At 38.7% G+C, this 27481-nt stretch overlaps 1 protein-coding gene across 1 annotated transcript; it reads left to right on the top strand.

Annotated features, from left to right (window-relative positions):
• The first annotated feature begins 546 nt into the window (after positions 1-546).
• Positions 547-27404, top strand: LOC120723282 (oligophrenin-1-like). Its single transcript, XM_040014641.1, has 24 exons — positions 547-1268; positions 2433-2528; positions 2932-2993; positions 3650-3721; positions 6366-6467; positions 6570-6680; positions 6801-6905; positions 6996-7122; positions 7217-7317; positions 7428-7519; positions 9818-9896; positions 13190-13223; positions 13404-13466; positions 14160-14234; positions 16331-16415; positions 16862-16920; positions 17563-17668; positions 17800-17959; positions 18658-18805; positions 19577-19804; positions 20797-20944; positions 21720-21770; positions 24651-24699; positions 26417-27404. The coding sequence occupies exons 1-24, from the start codon at positions 1115-1117 to the stop codon at positions 26426-26428; spliced, it is 2319 nt and encodes a 772-aa protein (XP_039870575.1). The 5' UTR covers positions 547-1114; the 3' UTR covers positions 26429-27404.
• The last annotated feature ends 77 nt before the right edge of the window (positions 27405-27481 follow it).

Here is a 27481-nt window from a genome sequence, read left to right on the forward strand (position 1 = left end):
TGCGAGAGTGCCCTTGAAGCAATCTCGCTCCAGCCTCTAACTCCTCAGCTCAGGCATCTTCTGACAGAAACATGTCTGCACATATAACAAAAGTGATTATAGTGATTCAGAGGAGTTGCAGTAACAAGTAACCAAGGAAATGCTGAGACTGGCATATTTAGGCACTTTCTTTACTACAGAATCAGAATCGTCTTTATTTAACCAAGTTTGTGCACACAAACAAGGAATTTGACTTATGTTGCTTTCTGTATGCCATAAACAGAAAGGGCAGCATGTACATTTTTTTCCAGCGTGGGATTTAAAGAAGTTCTCTGACTGCTGTCACGGTAACACCTCAGTGTAAGCTAAGTGCCGTGAATCTGCTTCCACAAGCAAAATTCTTGTACTTAACCCTCACTGCAGGAGCACACCCTATCCGCCTGTCTGGAAGTGTGATTGTGTTTTCCGACTGCACCTAAACGCAGCATCCATGGCAAACAAATTACTCAAAGTGTCCGGCGAGCCCTTTAAGAACCTTCTGGGTGTGGAAAAGGGGAGTTTTTTGTGTTTCTGTTGCCAGCTGGGTACGCTCCATTGCGCTTTGTCGTTGACTTTTAGTAAGGATATTGGACTCAGATATGTTTATAATATCGCTTGAAGTAGAAAATATACTCACTAAGAACATATACTCACTACATTGAGGGGTTGGTAAGAGCGGGTTTTAATTTTAGCGATGGAAAGCTTATTTAAGAAAGAACAGTGAGGCGTCATTTAAGTGTGGATTTTGGAATGGGACGCGGTCAGAGGGATCGTAGCTGCTCTTTTAATTACGACACGGTAAGGAGCAAAAAAGTGGTCAGGGCACCAGGATACAATTAAACCGAAGCATTAGCAGCGCGGACGAGTAAAAGAGGGAAGTGAGCCTAGGCTGTGGGAATTCACTGTTTCGATCAGTTTATTTGTAACCATCCGTTGCCGCAGGCTCCCACGGACACGATGGTTTCCGAACCTCGGAGCGGAATGTGTGGAGTAGCTTCAAGTGAACAGAAATGAGCCACGGACGAGCGTAGGCAGCGCCTCTGTGGAAAGCGGACTCAGTGTTTCTATTGTGTTATAAAGTCGAGCGGTGCACAAGATGGTTCATCCTCCGCTGGAGTTCAGCGACTGCTATCTGGACAGTCCGGATTTCAGAGAGACTCTCAAGTGCTACGAGCTGGAGCTGGAGAGGACAAACAAATTCCTCAAAGAAGTGATCAAAGACGGGAATAGTGTGATCACTGCAATCAAGGGTGAGCATGCTTAGTTAGATTGCTCTTTTTTGCGATTTGCATGTAGATTTAGGGCTCTGATGCCAATGGATCAGCATCCCCTCCGTTATTTTACGTAGGCCTGCAGGATAAAGTGTGTATTTATGTGGGAGAGGAGTATTCAGGGAGTTGTTATTGCTCTCCAGGGAAAAGCCATAAAAAAGGAGAAAGAGCTTTGAACTGAGAGGCCACAGAGCTGCAGATGTGCAGGATGACCAGCACTATTGTTCCCGGACAGCTGTCTCCTTTTTGGAGGGCTTGCATCAGTCCGTGCGTCGCCTCTCCACTTCTCTGTGCGCTCATGTTTAGGTGGGACCATTCCCACTGATAGAATAGGTCAGAGCCACGGACGCCACGCAGACGCAGAACTGTACATGCGTATATTTGGGTCAGCGTGGCACCCACTGGGGGTGACATTGTTTATTTTGTTTGACTCACCAAGATACTGCTGTGGAAATCCTGAATGGCAAAGCTGTTCACCTCGAAAATAGAAACTGTCATTGTAGGTACTGTAGTGGTGCTGGGGGGCGGCGAGGGTCCAATAGTAAATCCAGATAATAGTCAGAGGTCACGAGTTGCTGGGACAAAGTCCATGGAAAGCAACACAACCCCCCCCCCCCCCCCAAACATTTTTCAATGTTCATGTCATCCTGCTCATCAGAATGCTCATGTCCTTTAATGCTTTTTCAGCCTCAGCACTGATTGTCATCAAATATGATTTCTTTAGAGCTGAAGCACAAGAAGAAAGGGGGTTGGGTGCACAATTGGCTGATGGAAAGAACATTAAACGATTGTTCCACTGAAAAAAGTATGAGGCTAGATACAACTAGCCAAGTTCTCTGGACTAAATAGTCTACAGCAGTGATGTGAAGGGCTCTGTTTTGTTTTGATAGTAAAAGCCAGGCATGACGGGGATAATGTATTGCATTATCAACCACATACTGGCTGCTACACCGCTGCTGAATCCTGCCAAGGATGTCTTTCATACTTTACGGTTTCCTATCAGGGGAAACATGAAACACCAACTTCTAATAATCCTGGCCTGTGCTTAGATTCATGAGAACTGGACTGAATTTAAAAGCAGTGTATGTAACTTGTCATTAATTACAGATCACGCTTCGTGTTTTTATTTTCTCTCTTTTTCAGGATACTCTTTGGCAGTGCAGAAGTTTTCCCAGACTCTCAGTGTGTTCCAGTTCGACTTCATCGGCGACTCACTGACGGATGATGAGATTAACATTGGTAAGAGTGATAAAGGCGCACTGCCTTGGATTGTGCTTGAGGTTTTAAGCAGTCAGAGTAAATACGTGGCCAGAAATATTCCAATTTATTGTAGTTTTTCTACATTTGAGTTTCTCCGCTTGAACGCGGTGGAAAGCACAGCACTTTTGGCTGTCGGCTGATAATGCCTCAGAATTTAGATAAGAGGAAACATAAGGCTTTGTGTGCTCCACTATATCCTGCCTCGGAGCTCGATGGAAAACGTGCATAAAGATAGGTGGAAATTCTATGAGCATAAATCATAAAGTGAGTTTTGTAAAGTTCTGAGCAAGTGTCATCTGCTGCTTTCCTAATATGTCCTCTGACTCAGCCAGTTTCGATAACACCATGCAAAGTTATCCTCTTTTGGTGCTTTCCTCCCCAGCGCAGTCATTCCAGGAGTTTGCTGGACTTCTGCAGGAAGTGGAGCACGACAGGATGATGCTGGTGGGTTATCAACTTCCTCCATGCTGACTGTGCATGCTGCTTGAAGTCTTGCTGGATATCGGACACCGCATTAATTTATCCTGCGCGAAAAGTGATACTGCTTTAAAGGAAACCACTAATGCATTCTGTTTCTTTTTTTTGCTGTGATGCCATCTTTAATGTGTTCATTTTGTCACACAAGACATGTCAGTTGTGTAAAGGTGTGGCTGCATGCAAGCACTGTGAAGTGTAATGCTGGTAATCATTTTGGTATCAGTTCCCCTCTTGGGTTTCCTCTTCTCTTTTTGTTTATGGTTACATATTGGCCTGCTGTTGGTAGAAATTTTGATGCAAGTTTTGTCACCTCAGTTTTTGCTGATTCACACACTTTATTATTCTCCAAGTAATTAAGGCAGGCAGGTTATTACAATGGGAGAAGCAGTTCGTGTTTGACTGGATTCTCCAGATAGAGATGTAAATCTAAAACCGGAGGTCATCTTGCTAATTGAACTTGCAGCAGGTGCTCAGAACTGTGATGTTTTTTTGTTTGTTTTTTTTAAAAAAAGTGCATAGATTTTTAAAAAAATTCAAAACTCTTTACATTATCTTAGAAAGTGAATCTACAAACACGGTATGTTTAGGAGCCGTCAGTAACGGTTTGTTTTTTTCCTGTCCAGGTTCAGAATGCATCAGATCTACTCATCAAGCCCTTGGAGAAGTTCAGAAAGGAGCAAATAGGAGTAACAAAAGTAAGTTCTTTGTTTACCTTGCCCTGTAAGTGACATCACGGCTCATTCCTGTAAATGGCACTGGAAGCACTCGATCTACTTCAGTAGCTTCAAAATGTGCTTCTCTGCATGGACAGTCAGGTCATTAAAGTATATATAACCCCCCTCTCCTTCCCACAAAGACCAGACAGGATGTTATAAGGTACTTCCCCGTATTTGTGTATAAACTATTTTTGAAGCACAATAACCTGATCTTCTTTCTTAAAAACAGGATATTGCAGGTGTTTTTAGTGCGTGCACTCTGTAGTTGAGAGCAGCTCAACAAATTTCTTTATTTCGTTCTAAGGTGATATCATTAAAGTTAGAATTTTATATTGTGATTATTCAAAATGACGTTTGGAAGTCTCATATTTAAAATATTCTCATCAAGCATCTGTTGATTCTGATTATTAAATGTAGCAAAGCCCTGCCCTAATTGATGTACCGCTTAATAAAATCAGGGTACATATTCTTAAGGTATACAAACAGACAAAACGGTCAAAAATTATATCAATTTATCCACAGTCAGTACTGAGAAAAACTAAGCCCACCTTTACAGTTTCCATAAGAATTATGAATGAGTAACATCCAGGTGCTGCTAATCAAACTGAGCATCGGTTTGGCACTTTGCTGCTCTACAGAAAACATGGAAAAACTAAAAAAATAAATAAATAAATTAGGAACTACATGTTAGTCTCTACATGTCTCAGTTAGCATGTTAAATGTTAAAGTTCTTGGCAGCACAATTGCAAAAATACTGAATAAATATTTCTTGTTTGGAAGGCTTGTCAGGAGAAAGTCTCTTCTTTCTAAAAAGAACATGGTAGCACAGCGTAGGTTTGAAAAGTTGCATCTGGAGAAACCAAAAGACTTCCATAGCAATGTCCTTTGGACAGACAAGACCAAAGGGGTGTATCTTCACTTTGTAAGGGTGGAGATTTGAGCTTGTTGTGTAGCCACTGGACCTGGGAACTTTTCACTTATTGACTCAACTATGAACTTCTCTATATATCAAAGTATTCTAGAGTCAAATTGTCAGCCGTCAACCCAGTAGCTAAAACTTAGGCCAAATTGTAACATACAACAAGAGAAAGGGCTAGAGCACAGCAGCAAATCCACAAAGAAAAGAATCGAGGTGTAGCAGCGGCTGAGAGCTATACGTAAATAAATGCCTACATGCCTCAGTGAACCGAAGCAATGTTGTAAAAAAGGGTGGGCCAAAATTCCTCCACTATGACATGAGAGACGGATAAAACAATACAGGGAACAATTAGTTATAGCTATTAATGTTAAAGCGACTCTATCACAGGGTATGTCATACAAATTTACACTCTTTCGAGGATGCCAATGTTCACATTTTGGACAGAGAGGACAGATGGTTTGAAAGAGGAGTGAAAGAAGCCATCTATGTCCACTGTGAGCGACCATCTTTGAACAGAGGCGGGGGTTTACGACACCAACTCTCTGCCATCTATAATCCAGTTTTGAGATCCCTTCCCAGACACCTTAACGCCCACTCACATCCTGGGCCATCTGACCTCAGGAATTCGCATGATAAGGTGGGGCCAGGTTTCACAATGAGCTCACCCGAAACTCTGGCTGATTGGGACCCACGCCCAGTTTCACACCTTGGCTCAGGCGATTAGAGGATCATCAGGGGGTCCTTTTGTCCCTCTGTGGGGGGAAACTCCCACTAGGTTTATATCTGGGACTCTCCACCATTTGACCTTTAGAACTGAAGAAGCTTCTCGGATGAGAGGTGAAACGTCTTCAAGTAACTTAAAGAAGTCCAGACGCTTTTCTTTGCAAGCTCCTTTGACTACGATGACCTGGATGACTGAGAACCTTCACAGTCATACAAATTTGCATCTACGAACGTTACAATATAGCTATTGAATCTGGTCTTTGATATTTTACAGGGTTTACATTTTCAAGTTTTCACGTTTCTGTCTGTATTTGTACTCATTGTACTTTTTTATTGTCTAGTCATTTATCATTTAGTGAGCACTTACAAGAAAACTGTAAGCTTTACCATTTTTGATTACTTTTAGCTCGCTACTTTAGCAAATGTTGGTTAAGTTATATTTTTTGAGCTTCATGAACTTGAACTTTTAAGGATTTATTCCTACTACTGTACCAAAACCGTTGCATAATGTTTATTTTATCATTTGTATATTATCAGTTTAGCTAGTGTTTTTTGTATTTTGCTACCTTTAGCTATCTTTTTAATATTCTCAGCTCGCTTGCTAACTTTTCATGTAAATACAGTGAAAACACATTTATTTTTAGATGTTACAGTTGACAAGTACTGGCATTTTAATATTGAGATATAATCTATAGGTTTTAGCATTAGCCTGAACCTGACTGATAGCAGATAGCTATTAGCAGCAGATTCAAGATAGTGTGTTATCAGCTATATGCATTTTCAAATTTATAAGCCACAATTCTACAACAAAAAGAAAGAAACATGCAAACAGGTGATTTGTAAAAGTTCTCTGTTACATAATGTGACTTGCAGAGGTGACTTTGGAACTGTGAATGCAATGCAAAAGGCAGTACTGAACTGCACACTGGAGTTTGGTGGTCTCTAATAATAAATAGTCTTTTTCTACAATCTGTTTTGCAGGAAAAGAAAAAGAAGTTTGATAAAGAGAGTGAAAAATATTACTCCCAATTAGACAAACACTTGAATCTCTCTGCCAAGAAGAGAGAGACTCAGCTTCAAGAGGTTAGTTGAAGTACAACAAATACTTTGCATCACTTGGGTAGGGAAATATATAAGTGAGAACCATTTAAAAAAAAGATGATATTTTTGTTGAATTTTCAATAGGCTGATGAACTCCTAGATAAAGAGCGTGCAAACTTCTATGAATCTTCAGTCGAGTACGTATACCAGATACACCAGGTTCAGGACAGAAAGAAGTTTGACGTGGTGGAGCCGGTGAGTGCGGTTTTTGTGCTTCCACGCACATAACAAAACATTGAGGAAATATTCCTGGTGTCATTCATGCATTGTTTGCTTTGACTCTTGTTGTATGTAATGCACACACTCGTTGGACAGGTGCTGGCGTTTCTTCACAGCATTTTAACACTTAACAACCTGACAGTGGAAATGACTCAGGACTTCATGCCTTACAAGCAGGAACTGCAGCTAAGCTTGCAGAATGTAAGCACTGTTACCGACAATGCCATCAGCAAAATTCACTTTCCTTAAATCATATACATTGTTTTAAGTACTTTCCGGTTTTGCCTGCAGACAAGAAACCACTATGAAAGCACTTGTGAGGAGTTGGAGGAGCTAATGAAAAGGATGAAACGGCCTTCCCAGATCTATAAAATGCACAATTTTCCAATGAAGGGTTATTTGTATTGTCAGGAGAAGCGTAAGTGGTTTGCTATATGTTTATGTGGAATCTAGTTGTTTCTGTAGGCTCTTTTTTTTTAAAAAATAAACAAAACTGCTTTCTATTCCTCCAGGGGCTCTGGGTATGACATGGGTCAAATATTATTGTAAGTATCAGAAAGAGGGGAGAGTGCTAGTCATGGTACCTTGTGAACAGAAGACTACGACTAAACAGGTGCTGACCCACCTTCAGCAAACACCAAATTTCCTCAGAAGACTTTCTCTTATATTGTTGTCTCCATTATGTTTACTGATTACTTTCCAACTCTCTGTCCTCACCTGAAGGGCCCCATACAGCTCACACTGAAATCCTGCATCCGCCGGAAGACAGAATCCATAGATAAGCGCTTTTGCTTTGACGTGGAAACCATCGAGAGGTTAGTGCAAACAAGCTGAGAAACTGTGAGACAAAAGCCTTATGGGATAAACAGATTCAGGCAGCGAGGTGAACAGGTGGTTTACAAGGACATGGTGTGAAGGCTTAATGGAGTGTAGCCCAAACAATCCCTAAGCAAAGAGCTGGAAACAGATGGCAAACTTTCCGAGGACAGAACACAACAGGCTCATATTTATATAAGCAGGCCAGTCAGGACAACATGCATTTTAATAGCCTCATAAGCCACAGGGATTTCTGTCACACAACAGGTTTGTGTCGTGAAATCGGTAAAAAATATTTGGGTTTTCTTTTTTTAAAAAAAGGTTTAAAAGCAGCTTGAATTATACATCGCTCTGAATCCTGATTGTTAACTGAATATAACCAGGAGTCGGCTGTTTGAGCAACTCAAGGTGGCAGTGCTGTCTAATGTAGGAGCTAATGCTGCGAGTTCAGGCAAAGAAAAGCCTGCACAAATGAGCCTGAAAGGCAACCGGCTCTAACCTTTGACCTTAGTGGAAGTGAATTAAAAGTGAAGATTGTTACAGGTCTCGCATATCCTCTGACAATTTAGTACCTGGTTGTTTATTTGTTAAAATTACAAATTGCCGTTTGATTAGCTGGTCTAGATTTAGGGACGGCTCTGTTTCAGGTATTAGAGGTTATCCACAAGATTCCTGGTTTGATGCTGGTCCTATGAGGTGCATTACAAAGTATACATGGGCAAGATGCTGAATCCGAAATAGACCCTGATGCACAAACTGTGTGTGTGTGTGTGAGAGAAAATTTTATGCGTAGACTAAACTAGTTCTCTGCAGCCTTATTTAAATCATAGCATTTTGTTAACATTCTGGATTCACTGTAAAGTAAAACCACAACACCAAGGCAATAAATCATCTCCCCTTTACGCACTGGTGAGAAAAATTCAAATATTTGGCACAGCCGTGTGCCTGTTATGCTTTTGGTTTCATGCACTTCTGATTTCTGTTACATTTGTTTTTTTTTTTTTTAGAAAAGTCAGCATTTGGCTCACTCGTGTTGATGTTTCTACGGAAGAGCAGAGCTTTGATCTCAGTTTAGACGTATTCTTCCAAACTTTCTAACACAAATTATTCTGTCATCGGGAAAACACCTGCAAGCCTCATCTAACGCCTCACCTTTGGCTCAATTGGTTCCTGTCAGAGGAGCCGCCAGAACCCCCCACCTGCACTCAAAAGTCCAGCACAGGAGCAAAATATTGTGTGCCGTGATGTTTAACCTACTCAGGAGAGTTGGTTGTAGGTTATTAATTGCTGTCTTATATTAATCTTTGCATCATATAATTAGACCCACGAGTAACTCTTCACAGTGCTCCTAGCCTCAAGTAATAGCACTCAGTAACAGAGTGAGTGTGCTGCCTGTGCACCCGGGTTAGCACTGTTTAAAAATTCACACTTTGCATGAAATTATGGTCCATTATAAATTCCAGCAGTGGAATAAACTGCAGTGTCAATGGGTGAATGTGGCTTGTAGTTTAAAAGTGCTTTGAGTGGTCAATAAGACTAAAAAGTACCTTATTAATGCTAACCTGAATACAGATTACTGACCTACGAGGAAAAAATTGGAAAACTGGTCAAAATCAACAATGAGTCTTTGCTTCTAAAAGTTAAATTTCCTTTTTATCCACTCAGCTGTGAAAATATATAAGAAGTTATACTGTCATGTTTACATGCTAACGATCATCATCATCATTATTATTATTATTATTATTATTATTATTATTATTATTATTATTGTTACTGCATTAATTTTAAATTTTCAATTCTAAGTAGTAGGTAATAAAGGGATTGTTTCAAAACTGCCTTGCACAGCCTCGTGTTGAATAATGATCATTAAAATGGATTTTGAATTTTGGAAGAGTTTTTTGGGTTTGCTTGATTAGCATAATTGGCAGAACAAGCTTTTAAACTCATTGCACAGTTGTTTTGGTTAACAATTGATTCAGTAGCCTACAAGCTGTAAATTCTGGCACTGGATTTTGTTACTTCTGCAGAGGACAAATTGCAGCAGTGGGTTTTCATCATTTCTTTATGCTTGTCTTATTTATCTCAATTTGTTCCCATCGCTGCCACATGCGATTTAATCAGCTACTTTAAAGACACTTTGTCTCTCCTCAATTGCTAAGAGAATGTGTATGATTTGTACGAGTGTTTCAAACCCCCCCCCAAAACAAGAGCTGGATATTGAAACAGTACACCCTTTTAACTGAAGGATTAAATTGCAACCTTTGCCTTTTTAATGTCATTTGTTTCTGTTTCCATAGAAACACGCCAGTCACTTTCCAAGCTCTTTCGGAGGGAGACAGGAAGTTGTGGATGGAGGCCATGGATGGAAAAGAGCCTGTGAGTTTGTTTCTCATTTCATTTAGGATTATTCTGTGAAAACAGCTTAACGGCCAAAAAGATTAGCAGAGCAATTTTGTCCCTTCAGCGAGGCTACTGCGCTGGAGCCGTTTCCCTCCATGTGCAGTCTAACACAGGGCTTGTTTTTTTTTTTTTTTGTGTTAAATTAATCTTCTTGGATGGTTGCTAAACACACATTGCCTGATGTTAACTGCATGTTTGGATTTGGATTGCACGGAAAACAAAAAAAAAAAGTTTTATCTTTGCATCATCAAACAGAGAAAACAATCTGGAACTGTGTGTTATTTTAAATGCTTTATGTGAAAAAAAAAAAAAAAGCTGCCCTTTCATAATTGTTGTTGTTTTTTGCGTGTTTTTTCCAATTTAACTTGCATGGCTGCTCAAATTTGACATTTGTTAAGCAGTGCAGGAAAAAAGGCAGCGGGTAGCTCATTATAATTTTTCTATTACATATGTGAGAGCTATGGTGTGAAGCTTGACTTTCACATGAACACACACACCTACATACAGCTAAATGATGGCACCTGGTTAGTTAAGAGCCTTTTGCTGAATTTGTGCTGAATTGTTTTTCTTGCTTTCTGATTCTTAAAATCACATTTGGGTGTTAATGAAGCCCCGCCTCTAAAACAAAACAAACAAACAAAAGACACCCCCCCCCCCCCCCCCCCCCCCCCCAAAAAAAAAAAAAAGCTTGTTGCTCCACCATCTCTCTTCACTCTTTTGTTCAAAGTAACAAAAGTGCCTTTACTAGCAAAATTCCAGTGTTAATTCCTCTTTATGTTTGTAGATGTTATCATTTTTTGCTTTCAGTATTGCCCGCTCTCTGCAGTTCTCACATCACATCTCTTGCCCGCATGTTTTAATGCATTGGTGTTGTGTGAGACACAATGCAACAGTCATTGCCAGGGGATATGAAAATAACAGAACATGCTTTTTAGTACCCTTTTTTTCTGCAGAGTTCCCCCTTTTCTTCTTTATATATTATGAAAGTTGCACAAGAGCTTTTCTGCCCAAAATAAGCTGGAACTGTGAATTTCCAGTGGACTGCAGACTATCTGGCCTTTAGACTTCTGAATACATGAAATTGTCCGAGTTGTAGCACTGCTTTTTTCCATTATTTTTTTTCTTTCACTTTATGCAATCCACACAGTGCAGAATGCATTTGCTTTGTTTTCACATGTGCACTCACTGGTCACTTTTTGGGTATGCCTGTTCAACTCCTTACTATTGAAAATATCTCTTTAGGACTGTGAAGACATAGTCAATCTGCTAATGTTCAAACGTAACATCAGAATGAGGAAGAATCAGTGATTTGAGTGACTAAATATTGCTGATTGTTGGTACCATAGAAGGCCAAAAGCAACTAAGAGAACCAATCATTATGTCAAGCTACACAGAAGAACATCTCTGAAGGCAAAACAAATCAAACTTTGAAGCATCTGGGGTACAGCAGCTGAAGACCACACCAGGTGTGACCTCTGTCAGCTAAGAACAGGATACTGAGGCTACAATACAAATGGACAGTATAAGTCTTTAGTGTAAATGACATGTAAGCATGTATCTGTCCTTCCTTGTATCAACAGTTTAGGCTGCTGGTGGTGTAATGATACGGAGGATATCTTCTTGGCATACTTTGAGCCCTGTTTTACCAGCTGAGCATTGCTGATCATGTCCATTCATCTTTGACCACATTGTACCCATCTTCTGATTACTGCTTCCAGCAGGATAAAAATCCATGTGACACAGCTCAGATTATCTCGCACTGGTTTCTTCACCGCGACAGTGAGTTCCCTGTCCTCCCCAGTCACCAGATCTCAATCCAATAGATGAGTTGGGGTGGAGTTTTCCATCATGGATGTGACTGCTACCATGCAATCTTCCTTTTTCAGCTGCTCCCTTTAGGGGTTGGATCATCTGCATCCAAGATTTTATGCCGAATGCCCTCACTGACACCAACCTCCCCACGTGACTGGGCTTGGGACAGGCACTGTCATGGTGTGTCGTGGTTGGGTTGATGCTGTAATGGTAATATGGACCAAAACTTCTTAGGAAGCATTCCAGCTTCCAGCATTGTGTTGAATCTTTGCTATGAAGAATTAAGGCAGCTCTGATGGCAAAAACCGGTTTATCCTGGTACTAGCAATATGTACCTAATAAAGTGGCCAGTGAGTGTAGATCTTTCTGTACTTTCTCTACTCTTCTTAGTGCACTTCTTTACTTTGATTAACTTCCACGGGTGGAAGTTGGAGTTGCAGAAGAAGTTGACACGATTGAGCCCATATATCACAATATAATATGACACTTAGATCCCTTGAAGCCCTTGTTTTGTGTGATTTCCATGAAATCAAACAAAAGAGCTCTAAGATGCCATCATTCATGAGGCGTCCAATTTTTAAAGAAAGCAACAGAGTTTTGTTGTTTTGGGTTTTTTTTGTCCACACCATCTGTCCACTAAGATTCCTGAAATTTGGCTTGGTAGCTTTTGCCATCTTTCTGACAGTTAGACAAACAGCACTGCAAACCTACCTCTGACCCAGCTTTCACTTTGGCAGAGGAATAAGAGAAAAATGTCTGCATGCACTTCTCCAAAGTTTCCTAAGCAACTAGAAATGTTGGCAAGTTTCATGCTTGCCACTGAAATTAAAGTAAGCATCTAAACATTGTAGGAGAAAGTCCATTTTAATTGTTGGCTAATGTTCTTCTCTAGCATTAGGTTTTCTATCACATCTAGAATTTGTAAGTAATGAACAAAAAAAAGCCTTGCATAAACTTGTATGGATAAAGAGTCATAGATGAACTCTAGGTGTGACTGTTATATTTTACACTTCAGCTGTCTGTGGCTACAAATGCTCGCCCTGCATAAGTGTCTCTGAACAAAGCTGTACTGTGTCTCTGCTGGTTTGGAGCTGGCCAGGACCTCTGACTTTCATTAAAGGGGAGGGCAGTGAGCTATTTCATGGCAAGGATCACACACAAAAAAAGTGCTCAAAGTAGAAGTGCGTCCTTTTTCTTTTTTTTTTTTTTTCTTTTTGTCATTACTGTAGTTATCATGCACTTTCAATCTGCTCATGAGGTAAACTCAAACCAGAACTCAAAAATCATGCTAATTTTCTTGTCAACTCCTCTGAAATCCTTCACTGTGCCTTTCAAGTGTTTGTTTCCTCTCATTTTTAAGGATTTTTTTTTTTCATTAGTTCCACTGTGTGTTCGATTTTTTTTTTTCCTGCACAATCCTCACTTTTTTTTTTCCTGCATCTTGTTTTTAATTTCAGATTTATCATTCACCAATTCACAAGCAAGCTGAAAGTAAGTCACTCATCAGTTTCTTCAATGTCTAAAGCTGTAATATTATTTTATGTGGACAGATGCTATACTGTCCTGCTTTCCATCTCATGCCATTGAATGCATCCATTTAGCAGTGACAAGTATGTGCTTGATAATCGTGGCTTTTTCGTAAATGTAAATTATTATTTTTTGTTTCCACAGTGGAACTGAATGAAACTGGATTCAAGTTTGTGCGAAAGTGCATCAATTACATTGAAACAAAAGGTAAACGGTTCTGTTAAAGGATCGTTCTTGCTTTTTTTGCCTTTTTAATTTTTCTTCTTTCCCTTAAGGGGGCGTAGTTGAGTCACGTGTGACACATTGACACTACTCCGCTGGCTGCTCTCTGTGAGACATGCCCTTCTTTATAATAAGAGTTGTCTAAATAATAAAATGAACAATAAAAGGTGAATCAAATGGACCATTACGGCAAAGCTGGGATGGTCAATTTGGTAAAGTAAAAAAAAAATAAAAATAATAATAATAATAATAAGAGTTGTCTGAAATGTAGTATTTTTCACATTATAAAGGATTTTAATCATCACGTTGCTCTCTCTCTCTTGCTTGTTATGTGAGGGTCTATTAAATTCAGAGGTTTTTACCTTTTCTTCACATCTTCCCTTCATGCTCATTGTTGCTAAAACTCACACCCTAATGATTAAAACCTACAGTCACAGTATTTTTCTCCAGTGTCATGATTCATCTTACTGGAATGAAGCTAAGCTCTAAAAACATTAACACGTCTATGTTTTAAACCGAATACACTAGTGAAAGAAAGAATTTTTTTTTTTTTTTGTGTATCTGTAATCAAAATCAGGGAACATCAGGAACATTCAAGGGAATCATGTGGGCATTTCCACAGCTCTCTATTTCTCCACACACTTTTTTTTTTTAACCTTCCCCATGTCTTCTTCCTAGGAGCCACACAGGAAGGAGTGTACAGGACGGTTGGCAGCAACATCCAAGTGCAGAAGCTTTTAAACGCCTTCTTCGGTAAGCTTGTGAAAATTTGCTACATCTGTCCTTTTAAAATGTTTCACGCTGTTAGACTTATTAACACGGCACAACAGGTTCTGCAAGTTTCGATCGGGCATGACAGGGAAACATCTGCTGACTCACTGTCCTGCTAAGGCTCAACCTTAAAATTGCTTTAAGCTATATCCATGGTAGCCAGTAGCTGAGCATTTTAGCCATGTTAGTTTTATTTAAAACAGATCCATTCCATATTTGTAATGCTGACTGTGACAGTTAGCATCACTTAAATGGACCATAATTTACAGAATTAACTTCAAACTAGCCACTGAAGCCATAAACTCAGTGTTTTGAAGTGAGAGAGCAAGGGATCTTAAGGGGTCATATACTAGTATGTCTGCCACTGGGATATGTTTTTGCAGCCACAGGCTGTACATAAAAGATGGATTTGTTTCCTTTTTTAAAAATGTCCAGCAGGGGGCGACCAATGTGGTTGCTAAAGTGCTTGCGGTTCTGCAATAGACCATATCTATTGGTCTAGGCCATATCCTCCTGACAACTGAGGAAAAAAAGAATCTTCAAATGTAACTTTTTTGTGATTTCCTGCCCCAAAAAACACATGAGATATCAATGGAAAGCCAAGGATGTCCTCTGTTTAGTACACCGGGACTTGGTAAGGTAGCTCAAATAAAAACAAAAAAAGAAATGGCTATTATAGAGGACATAAAGAATAAGCTGGTTCTCAGAAGATTTCAGATAGAACGTAAAGTTAATTTTGTAAATTATGATGCCTTTTAGAGTCAGACATAAAGATAAAACAGGATGTGCTCAATGAGTAACGACTTGTCAATCACAAGTCGCGGGCTGTCTCTCTTTCAGCAAGATGGTGACAATGAAAATGTTCAGCTCCAGGCTTCACTACAGGATGCCACAAACCAGTTGGTGAAATCACAGTGGCTACATCCATTCAAGCTGGGGGCAACCACGCTAGTTTAAGGCACCTTGGCCAGGGCTTTCTTTTCAGACTCAGAAACTATGCCTTCATTAGGGTAGAACATTTCAGGTTCAATACCAATAATGTGTTTCATAGTAGTAGTGTGAACTTTCTCTGTTTACTCTAGGCTTTCTGCTCCATTTTCCTGTGTGTGCTCAAACGGAAAATAGATCAAACCAGACTTCATTTAAACATCAGTGCATTCAGATCTGATGGATTCCCGCAGCCAAATGACAGAGATGTGGAAATTACTTTCGATTTTTTTGGTCAGATTAAAGTGAAATTAACTTTAGGGATTTAATATTCTTGGTGATAAACAACCTACAAATAATTCACATAAAAAATTGAATTGAATTATTATAAATACAGGTGCTTTATATTTTAAGGTAAAAACCCTACAAGACTCCAGCAATGTGACAATCCCCTGCAAGCAAGTGCTTGGCAACGGTAGGAAGAAGGAAGAACTCCCTTTTTAACAGGAAGAAACTGCCGGCAGAACCGAGCTCAGGGAGGGGTGGCCATCTGCTGCCACTGAATAATTTTCAAATCTGTTCTTTTAGTTGCAATCGAGCAGTGCAGAATAGACTTGGCAGCAGGTTAGGATCACGTATGAAAACATTTATATATTTTCTGCATTAGTAGCTGAATGCTAAACAAAGTCGGCAAATTTTGCACTGCCGCAACTGTAGTTGACAATTTGGTGAAAAAAAGAAAAAAGAAAGCGTCTTTTCCAGCCAATTTGAAACCATAACCTGCCCTGGATCAGGTCAGGACAAGTTGCTATAGTAACTAACCAGGTAAAGAGAGAGCCACCTTCGTGATGCTTAAAACTCTGACTTTGAGCTCACCAGACCTCACTAACACATTAATGTTGCTTGTAGTAAACCCCTCTGCTCCTGATGACAGTGGGTCCTTTGAGGTTGCTGTAGAGCTGGCGTTCTCCCCCAGCTGTGTGGGGAGATGTGTGTAAACATAACTGTGAAGGAATGCTGCTGTTGCTCTTTTTTTGTCAGATGTCCTCATGATGCTTATCTGTTATACAATGTGGCCCACACATGTCACATCTAGTTAGTGTCTTTGAGTAATTAAGGTAGCATGAGCCTTTTTTCCTGCTCTTTCATAGACCCTGCAAACCCAGGAGATGTGGATCTCCACAGCAGCGACTGGGATGTTAAAACAGTCACAAGTGCTTTGAAGTTTTATCTCAGGTATGTGTGTGTGTTTACATATGACATTATATTATATTATTTCATTATTATTATTATTATTATTATTATTATTATTATTATTATTATTATTATTATTATTATTATTAAATGCCTTTTAATTGGTCCAGGGTCAGATTTGTTTATATTCTTACATGCACTTTTGCAAAATATATAATCACAGGGTTGTAAAATCCCCAAAGTATTTTTCCAGCATTGATTGTATAATATGTACAGATGTGGATCTGCACATCTGAAACACATTTTTATTACCACATTAACAAATGTGGGCTTGACAGAAGATGCACTCGCTTTCTCTCACTCTCTGTCTCATTACTTTCTGGTGTAACTCTATACTGAGGGAATGCTGCTTTTTGGCTTTGTCGTGTTTTTAATGTGGTGAGTTATATTGCACTTGTGTTTACTTGTGTGTCCTTATTTATTTGCAGGAGTTTGTCTGAACCTCTAATGACCTACAGTCTGCACAGAGACCTCATGTGTGCTGCAAGTAAGACGTGTTTTGGAAGTGATCCATTGCTAAGACCGGGGAGGTTATGTTCTAACACATTAGGTTATGTTCTAATGTGTGCCTCCTCTCTAAAATCTTTCCTTGAATCTAGACTTACCAAAGGCTTGTGTTATGTATATTAACATGGTCCAATACAATTGGTTTTCTGTTTAGCTATGCCAGGGAAATGGAAGGTTAAAGAGTGACATGTGCTTTTTGCACTTGTACTTCTTTAAGTACAAGTGCAACACTATATAACTCTGGACACTAAAGGAAATCTGAGACTCCTATTTGTTTTTATCTGTCACACAGCAATACTGTAAAAACCAAGAAGACAATGACTTTAATAGCATCAGCCTCATTCTGTCAGGATGTTGCATTAAGGCAGCTGGTGGCCTCAGGTTCCTGGAAATGCTATTCATTATGGGAAACAGGGGGCTTCTCGTTATATGGCCTGACATTCTGGAGACACTCTTTTATTAGTTTCACGACGGTGCAGAAAGGCTGTTGCCCAGTCCATGCTCTCTCAGAAAGTGATGCTGTTTTTGGTTGTGATTAACACAGAACGATTGATTTTATTGAGATGACATAAAAGGAAAATGAAATGATCATGATTTCTATAACTTCTTGTCTGTGTGACAGAGTCAGATAATCTGGACATTCGACTGAGTGAAATCCATTCACTTACCTACAAGCTGCCAGAGAAGAATCGGGAAATGCTGGAGATGCTTATAAAGCACTTGGTGAAGTAAGTGCGAGCTTACTCGAATGCGACTTGCACTGCAGCTCTTCCTGTCGTTCTAGAAGGAGCTCTGTTCGTATGCCACTGGCTGTTTTGAGTTAGTGTTTTACTCAACCCAGCCTTCCATTTGTTGACAGCGTGTGCAGCCACAGCGACGAAAACCTGATGACTTCTTCAAATATGGCGGTTATCTTTGGGCCCACGCTAATGAGAGCAAAGGAGGAAACTGTGGCGGCCATGTTGGATATCAAGTTCCAAAATATCGTGGTTGAGATTCTGATAGAGCACTGCAAAAAGGTACGGCTGAAGTGATGTCGTTCACCCAGAGAGTTGTGAGACCATTAAAATTCATAGGTATGTTAAGCTATTACTGTTGGTGGTTTGCTTAACGTAAAGTAAGAAAAAGGGGGAAAACTGAAAACGTGGCTCAGTCCAAAGGTAATAAAATCTACCTACCAGCACTTTTAAAGCCAACTAATCAACATGTTGCCTCCTTTGTTTTGGAGTGTAAAACACAGCTGAGGATTTCTTTCCAAGCTCTTCTTTTTTTTTTGTCTTGGCAAGGCTGCTGAAGGCTTTGGAGTTTCCTGTACATAACTGCCAGTAAAACAGCAAATTGCTGTTTTTATGGTTTGGGTTTTATATGAGTTAACTAAAAAAGTCCTCAGGACTGAACCAGGCTATCTGACTGTCCTGCTGGCTGCTCTACATCTATGCTTTTAAAGCGACTTTGCGCAGAACAAGCAGCTTTGTGTTTGTCACCGCTCTAGTCATTAAGTTACTACTTTGGTATTTGTGCTTTTTTTTTTCTCTCTTTGTTGTTCTATGTTAATGTCATTCTTAAGAAAAAAAATACTTTTCTAGTTTCTTTTTTTCTTTATCATGTAAAGATTTTTTACTTCTTTCAGCTGAGACTCTGTGGAGCTGAAAAAGTAGCCAGTGAACTAAAGTGTTACTGTGACTTTTTTCTTTTTCTTTTTTCAATATGGTTGCAGATCTTCAGTCATATGCCAGAGGACAGCACTGCCCCACCTGTCCCTCCCCCGCGGATCAACCCGAGAAAACGGCAACCCATCACAATCTCCAAGCGACCGGCTCGTGTTTATCAAGCTCTTAGTCACGAGCTTTACCAGCACACTGAGAGTAATTATCAGCCTCTCTTGGCCTGATTGTCACCATCATCCTCATCATTATCCCATGCTGTCTTTGCTGAGCATACAGTAGATTTTTAAAAAATGTTGTTTTTAAATATATTAATTAATTCATTTTATTCTTTAAAAAGACTCGTACCACAGCGTACCTACAGGGTCATTTCTTGACATTTTCGAAATAGGATTTATTGTTTTTTTTGTGTGTGTGTGTGTGTGTGTGTCAGGCAAAGCAGTTATTACATACTTCAAAACTTGGAATTTGTTTGTTAAATTAAATTCTATTCTGTTTCTCTTCTATTATAATTCTCTATCTGTATCATCTTCAAATGTTGTTAGAAAATAATTTGGTGCTTCCTTTTTAAAAAAAAATTAATTTCGAGCACAAATAAATGTATCTACAATTTGATCTCACGTTAATCTTTTTTTTTTTTTTTTTTTTTGTCAATGCCTCAGGCTAAATCATTCAATTTACTGCTTTATTGAATCTGTTGCTAAGTGGCTGTAACTCTTGTCTTTTCATAGACAGTGCGAGAGAAAGTTTGGGTGCATGCAGCTTGCTATGTTTGCATTGTGTGTGTTATGTGGCCAAATAACACGGTTATATGGTTAATCCAGAGCTCGAATGATCAGTTTCTGTGCATTGTAATTATTCTAATAATAATACAAGTTTACCAGATTAACGTCATAGAGTAAAATATTTCCATATAACTTCATGCTTTTAATTTACAGCAACCAAACTGTTAATGTTGCTTCTTTGTAACAGATGGTCAGAGTGACAATTCCAACGTGGATGATGAAAACCCAGTGAGCCCCACTCCCATACAGCGTCAAAGGAGACAAGTATTAGTACCCAGAGCAGCTATCCGTCAAGACAGGCAACCAGAATCTGATGCTTCTTCAGCAGGGAATGGGGAGCCTGGGATCTACGTGAGCAGGGTGCCATCCTTTCAGGGCAAAAAAACACCTGCAAAAGGAGCAACCACCAAAGAAGGTGATTTAATGGAAAATTCCCTATCTCATATATGCTCATCAGCAATGAAAAAAGGCCTCTTAGAGGACAGAAGGATACACCGAGTATGAAAAGCAAAGTGGTAGTTTATTATGGCCAAGATCTGGGTAGTCGAGTCTGGAAGAAAATGTTCAACATTCTCAGGCAATGCATGTGGCTACATGTAGCATTTAAAAATCATTAATCTTTCCCATTGACTTTTATCATTAACACGTTTCTTTTACTTTTATACTAATAGTAACAATCATGCCTATTGTGTTGGTTTACGACTTTGCGTGTTTCAGCATGTACAACGGCTGTAACTTTGATGCCGCTGTGTCTGTCAATTTATTATTTAACCCTTCTGAGGCCCTGGGACCATTTTTGGTCCCTAGGGCCTTAAAAGGATGCATTTATAAGGGCCAGCGAAGGGTTAATTATACACTGCTATAACCTTGGGAAGTAAACAAGTTTAAACTGAGCTTTTTGTTTGTTTAAAAAGAACTCTATGGCAAGAAGCAATCATATTAGAAGATCTCCAGAGTTAATTTATGAAGCAGAGTGTTACGCAAGCATTTAGAGTGAATGAAGCATGGCAGTCGCTTGGTTCTAGATTTTAAGCTTTTTCTTTTCTTTTTCTTTTTCTCATGTGTTAACTGTCCATCATATGAATTGAAGAAGTGTTGATTTTAGTTACCAGTGGCCTAAGATGGCCCATTTATAGTATTTATGCACTCATAAAAGCCTTATTTGATGAAAAAAAACATCTATTTAAGAAAATGTTGATTACACTATTTTTCTACAGCTTGTGGTGTTTAAAATATCAGTATTACATGACATCATTTCATGCTTTGACTTGTAATGTCAAGTGTATTGTCTTTACTGAATATATCAGGAGTTTATCTCAGATAAATAACTGCACAAATGCACTTTATGTGAACTAGTCCAACCCACAATCTCCTGAAATCTCCTGAAAAAAGGGTTATTTTTTTCAGGAGATTCTGATGGTCTGACCAGAACAAGGTCCACGGAGAAACAGCAGATTTGTAGACCCCCAGTTAGGCCTCCTGAGCCACCCTCCAGGTTCCCCGCTCCACAAAAGCTTCCAACTGCAGCCAGCAGTGAGGGCACAACCACATCCTAGTAAGTACTCTTCATACATGCAAAAGTCTTACAACACATGCTTTTATATTTAACTGCAGTGTGTGCAAAATTATTGAGCTTAAATTGTGGTTGACATGAAAATTCCAGTAACTCAGCAGTGCACAATGCCACGTTAATTAAACCACAAAGTAATAGTTATTATGACACTAATGCTGAGAGACAGGCCACAAGTTGGAATAAAAACGATGAAACCACAAATCTATTCTGTCATCGCTGCAGACTACTGATAGTGATGTCTTCATGATGTCTTTTTAAGATGCATTGCACAGCACATAAGTCTTCAGTTAATGCCATAGAGCTATACAGCTGATTGAATTAACTTTAGGAACTGTAATGAAGCGTATTGTGATTTTTTATTTTTTTTTTTATTTTTTTATTTTTTTTCCCTCCACCTCTGGAGGTGGAAGAGAACAAAGACAGAAATAAAAGGATTGTTATGAACTAGGCTCCATTCATCAGGTGAAAGGAACGTGACTGCAGCTCACCAATGTTTCTAAATAAGCAACTGTTTGCTTCAAAAAAATTGCCACATTACTAAATAAAGATAGTATCGAAGTATCTGTTGCTGCCTCCAAAATAAGATTTGTCAGATTTAAGTTGTTTTTCTTGTTAGAGTATAATAACACAGAGCATGTTGGCTCTGCTTAAAATAAATGACCACAGCTGCAACAGCAATGACTGATGGCAGTTTTAAATCTTAAATGCATCATATTGTCTGTGTACAGTGTCAACATCTCTACTATTTTTTCCCCAGCGTTGCATCTAAAACAAAGTTTTTTGAAAATGCCTCCAGGCAAGTCGGCAGGTATGTAAATGCTTTCTTATCAGGTATGCATGCATGTATATATTTTTACATGACAGCTGATGTTCATTTAAAAAAGCTTAGCAGAAGGTGAGACTGATTTAACAAATTCATGTGTACAACTCATTGTCAGTAAAGCTGTGTACATGTTGTTTTTTCCCCTGTAAAATTAAAGACAGTCAGTCAGATCATAAATAGCAATCTTACTCCTAAGACAATGCCATGATTTTCTGAACTACTGTTGGACAGCTGGACACAGACAGCTTGCAGCTAAATACAATCAATACTCTAGAAGGCTCTCAAAAACCCACTCAGCATTGCAAAATCTTAATTACATTTTTGAATAAATACTAAATATGATTTCCTAAACTTTGAAATGAGATTAAATTTTGTACTGCAAGCTGTAGAAGAATAGTACCCTGTAGTGTTAAATGTGACACATTTAAGCAATGTTAATTGAAATGGATTGCCCTTTATTAAAAATAAATTATGTGCTTTTAGGTGTTGTTTGCAAATGCAGAAGAAGAGCTAGGGTTTAAAAATATGAATAGCTTGCATATAGTAAAACCTCGATTTGACAGTTACAAAATCATGATATAGATATTGGTAAGTTTTGAGTTGGAAAGGTTTGGACACAGTTATTTTGAGGGCTGATCTAAGTAATTGCATATGTCTCTGTAATGGTTTCCCTATTAATATACAAAATAAACACAACATGATTTACTATTGTTTGCAATAGGCAAGGTAACACGTGAAAAGCAGCCGAAGGTTCAAAGTTTTAATTTTTTACATTAATGTGCAAAAAACCAGTTTCATTATTCTTTTTTTCTATGAATCCTTAACTTGAAGATCTTTTGTTTTGATACAAACAGATATGTTGGTAGCGTAGTGGTTAACATGTTGGCTTGGTAAGCGAAAGGTCACTGGCTTCAATTTCAGCTGGAAACACAAATCAGGAAGGGCATCCAGCATCTATTCTGTGTCCTTGCTCTCATCTCTTTACCCTGACCCACACACAATGGCTGCCACTCCCTGAGCCTGGTTCTCCTAGAGGTTCCTTCCTGTTAAAAGGGAGTTTTTCATTCCTGCTGTCACCAAGGGCTTGCTTTATAGTGCTGATTGTTGGGGCTTTCTCTCTACTATTGTAGGGTCTTTACCTTACAGTATAAAGTACCTTGAGGCGACAGTTGTTGTACCTTGGTGCTATATAAATAAAATGTAATTAATTAATACATTAAAATGTTGACATTGAAAATGTGCTAGAATAGTGTTCCTCCTATTCAGGTGTCACTGAATGTAATTTGGGATTACTGTTGCCCAAAGCTGGCTCTGTGTGAGAGTCTTTTCTTTGACTTTTATAAATACCTAAAGCATCATGCAACATACAGAGGTAATTTGGTGAAGCATTACTATGTGGATCAGTTGGGATCTGATGCTTGGCTATGTTTTGTGTACTTGTAAACAACCGCAACATTTAATAAAGGACACTTTGAATATGTCAAATTTATGCATGTGTGTTCGTAAGTGGCTGCATTATTAGTCGGATAAACTTTCCACTCCTCCTTTTTTTTCCTGGTTGCGGTATCACTCTGATTTTTCCAACTTGGTAAATCTGTCACTTTGTGTGTCAGGTGTTCTACTTTTTGGATAATTATTTATAAATTTAAGTTTACTTGGTTTGCTCTCATTTGGAGCTTGCAGACTGTGTGTTACGAGTGTGTGAGAGAGAGTGTGTGAGAAATAAAACGGCCTCACACACACTCGTGGAGAGATGGAAAACCTGTTCCTATGGGCTCTTAGGCTGCCCCCTTTCATAGTCCCTTTTGTGAGGTGGAAAAAGACACACATGCGCTTTGATTTGCAAGTTAAGGTCCTTGCCGTTCACCCTGTAGCTGCTATAAATAAACAGTGTCCAAATGGGAAGAACTAGTGGGAGTGTTATCAAAGAAAGATTATATCCTCATTGTTCTTTAGAGTGTTCTCTTTGAAATTGATGTCCAGTTTATATAAACACGACAAAAAGGGAGGCTAAGCAGCTCGTAAACATTCAGTTTTTGAAGATGATGTCTTGGCTTTGTCAGGACATCTTTTGGGGTGTTCCAGCTATGCAGTGGCTAGTACCCAGTTGGTGCTGGCTGTCTGATCCCACAGAAAGTACTGGAGCATAAACATAGCGTTTCCTGTATATGTGGCTGTGTAGAGTAGTTAGAGCAATTTTGAAATAATGAAAGGACCTGATTAACTGAGCTAGACTGTGGTGCAATGGAGGATAAGGTGGATAATGGAGGAGGTGGATAATGTTTACCATATGACATGGATGAATGTTCCCGGTCATTTACCCGATTAGCAGGTGTCAGTGGGAGGCAGTATAGGAAGAATTCAAACCAGAGGAGAAACTGTTTTTTTCTCATGCCAGGAAGCCTTGGATCCTGACATGTATGCTGAAGTTAAATTTAACACTTCACTTTTTCACACCTTCCTAAAATTGTTGGGGACAGCAGACACCTGTTCATGGCAGAGGTATGCCCTGATTGCAGACATCTCTATGAGCATGATGAAGCGAGAATGGTTTGAAAAACATCAAGAGCTCAAATTGTTATTTGGCTTCTGAACTGCCCAGATTTCAGTCAGATCTAATATCTGTGGAATGTGCTGGGGAAAGAAAAAAGCACACAACTTGCAGAACTTGGATATGTGCTACTAATGTCTTAGCACCTAGTGTAAGAAATGTTTTGTAAAAACAGTAAACATTCTGTTACAGATTATTGTTTAATAGAATTACATTCACAACAAGTTGTGAAAAGCTGGTGAAATAGTGTTTTAAACCATCTATGTGTTTGTAATGTTGTTGTTTTTGGTGTTTTTTTTTCTCTTCTATCTTAGTCCAGCGGGTTCATCATCAACATCGGCAGTAACGACGGTAAAAAAAGAGGTAACATTAAATAGATGTATTCAGTATTTGTAATGCTCTTCAGTCTTTCTCAAAGTAGTAAACTGACATACTGATGCTTGTGGGGGATTCACCTGCCTTCACATTGTAACACACTGGGTACCACTTTAATGCTATGTTAACATTTTAAGTTTCTATGTAGTAAGGTGTAGTCTGTCAGCTCCGGAGAAGAAGAGAAGCTTTCATATTGAATACGTTTTAATGTGTGTTCAGTGTCATTTAATGTACATTTAAATGCGAAATATTATTACTTTTTTCCTGCTTTTTCCCAGTTTCTTCAACTCCTTGTGTTAAAATATAATTAGAAACAGTTCCTGACCAGGCGTTAGTATGTTAAAGCTAAGTGTATTATAATGTGTATTTTGAATTTATGGTGTGTTAGTTGTGATTGTCCACATGCTCACTTACACTCTCACCCATTACAGATTGGCAGCAAATCATGATGCTCTCAGTTGATGGATGTACAGTGCTGTGAAAAAGTATTTCCATCTTAAGTCTCCCAATACAAGCACATAACCTTAGCTACGGAGGCTGCTGTAGGACAAACACCTTTATCAGAATTTAAGACTGTACTCTGTAACTGCTCCAGACCACCAACATGTTTCTACTACTATTTCTGTATAAAAAACTTTTTTGCACACACTCAATTTGAACATATTTGAATAATATGAAGTATAATATGAAATATTTAAATAATGTCAACACTTTATGTACTTCAGAGTTTTAATTTTTACCCTGGATCAAATATAAAAACTGGCCACCGTTCATCTTCGGTGAGTGCAGGTTGTCAGCCTACTGTTTATCTCAGATGTCAACATGTGTCCATTTCTGTTTATTTTGGAGGAGAAAATTCCCAAAAGTATGAGTTGATGAGTGAAAACTGTCCACTGACAGTTGTTGCTAAGGATATCATGAACTTTTCTCTCAGTAAGCATTGCTGTTTTTGCCACTGTTAGCCAGCGTTTGAAGTATATCTAACACGTTTTTTTTTATTTTTTTTTTTTTTTATAAAAACCACTTGAGCCTAACATTAGCTGGCATAACCAGTTGTTGTTGTTTAGCCGGCTCAGCTGTCTGGAGATGGGACGGTTGCATGTCTAATCTGCTGACAATTTCAGGAATGAATAAACATATTTATGCACTGTTTTTGTACGTTAGAGCCCTGACTGCAGTTCAGGAGAAGAGGCTTGAGGCGAGGAGCAAGAGCAGTGGTGTTTGAGGAGAAAGAAATGATTATAAAATGATAATGAAAATATATCCCCATTACACAAACATATACATTATACATGACCGTATGATCATTTAGCATATGTACAAATGTTAACATTATAGCTTGAGCTAGTTATGATCTATCCTATGGTCTGTCCCAGCCTTATACTGTATATTTTTAATGGATTCATTCACTGTTTATGAGGACACATTCCCTCAATAAATGCAATAATAATATTAAAATTTAGTTGACGATCTGAAACGTGTAACTGTGGCAAATATGCAAAAAAAGTACGTACAGCTTCTGTACACCACTTCCTGGTGTAGTATGACGTTTGTGTAGTATGCTGTGCAGTGGCTGAAGTTTACATTTAAGATTTCAAACAGCAACACCAAACAACTGGTGTACTGCATCAGGTACATCAGGTGACTAAAATGTTCTTACATTCTTTCCATATTTGAAAGAGGCTGTCTGTGTTCCTTTTTCTAGGAATTTAAGTGATGAAGATGTGGCTGACATCATGTGACCTTTGGGAGCACATCGAGCTGGAGGGAGTCACCACTAATGAACTTAAATCAATCCAGTTTGTGTAAAAATAGACTGAGGAAATAGCTCTTAATTGAATTACTTGGTGTAAGGATCTTGTTGTGAAGCGAAGCCGTAGCAGACTGACTTTTTAAGGAGTTCGCAAAGTTCCTGGTTCTTTGTTCAGTTAGCATTCCAAAGTTAGGCTGGAGTAAAAATAATTTACCTTTGTTTATTTTGTTAAATAAAATCTCTCTAGTCCTTTTACAGTGTTTAATAGTTTGATTTGGTCATGACACCAACTGTGTTTGTCGGGGTAAACTGCAGTGCTGGTTATAACTTGTTGCTAACACAAATCTCCCAAAGAAAACTAATTCATTTACAACTGCCTAAATTAGTTTAATCATTGTACATTAGTAAATGTGAATTTTTACTCTCGCTAGATTTTGAATAGGATTATGAAGTGGCCCGCGTATTATACTTGCAACAAGAAAAACTACAGTGTGTCATGTAAGTTCTTTTGCTGACGAGCCAGCTAAAACATTGACACTGATCAGAAAAATACTATTTTTTTGTCAATCTGGACAAAGGGTAAGCAAATACTTTGGTTAACCTATTCAAAGTCACTTTTATGAGGCATTACAGAAAAGTACTTATGCTGTCACCTCCGATCTTGTCAGTGTAGTTTGAATTCACACTGAATGTAGTGGTAGCGTTAACGCAGCTCAAACATAAAACAAACTTGACTGTTAGAGTATGTGAAAATAACACTCCAGTGTTTTTGCTTCCATTTCTGTGTTCTTAAAATTGTTATGTGAATTTTACACTTGTGTGTTATGTGTTTGTTGATATCGTTGTTTTAATTTTACAGTTTTTAATCCAGCTTTTAAAATTCAGGTTGATTTCTGGTTTTAAAAAAAGGAAAAATAAACTGAAGGACTTCTAAACCAGACTCATGAGGAAGATGCATTTCTTTTCCATTCATTACTGATTTTTTTCCCCCCTTTTACCTTCATATGACATCTAATC

This window comes from Simochromis diagramma, unplaced genomic scaffold, assembly GCF_900408965.1.
Source record: "Simochromis diagramma unplaced genomic scaffold, fSimDia1.1 OVJJ01000676.1, whole genome shotgun sequence".
In the NCBI taxonomy this organism is placed as follows: Eukaryota; Metazoa; Chordata; class Actinopteri; order Cichliformes; family Cichlidae; genus Simochromis; species Simochromis diagramma.

Bases quoted from the DNA above. Each gene is read 5' to 3' on its own strand.
- LOC120723282 (XM_040014641.1), top strand. From the start codon at position 1,115: ATGGTTCATCCTCCGCTGGAGTTCAGCGACTGCTATCTGGACAGTCCG. The intron at 2,994-3,649 runs GTGGGTTATCAA...TTTCCTGTCCAG, and splicing joins AGCACGACAGGATGATGCTG to GTTCAGAATGCATCAGATCT. The intron at 16,416-16,861 runs GTATGTGTGTGT...ATTTATTTGCAG, and splicing joins GCTTTGAAGTTTTATCTCAG to GAGTTTGTCTGAACCTCTAA.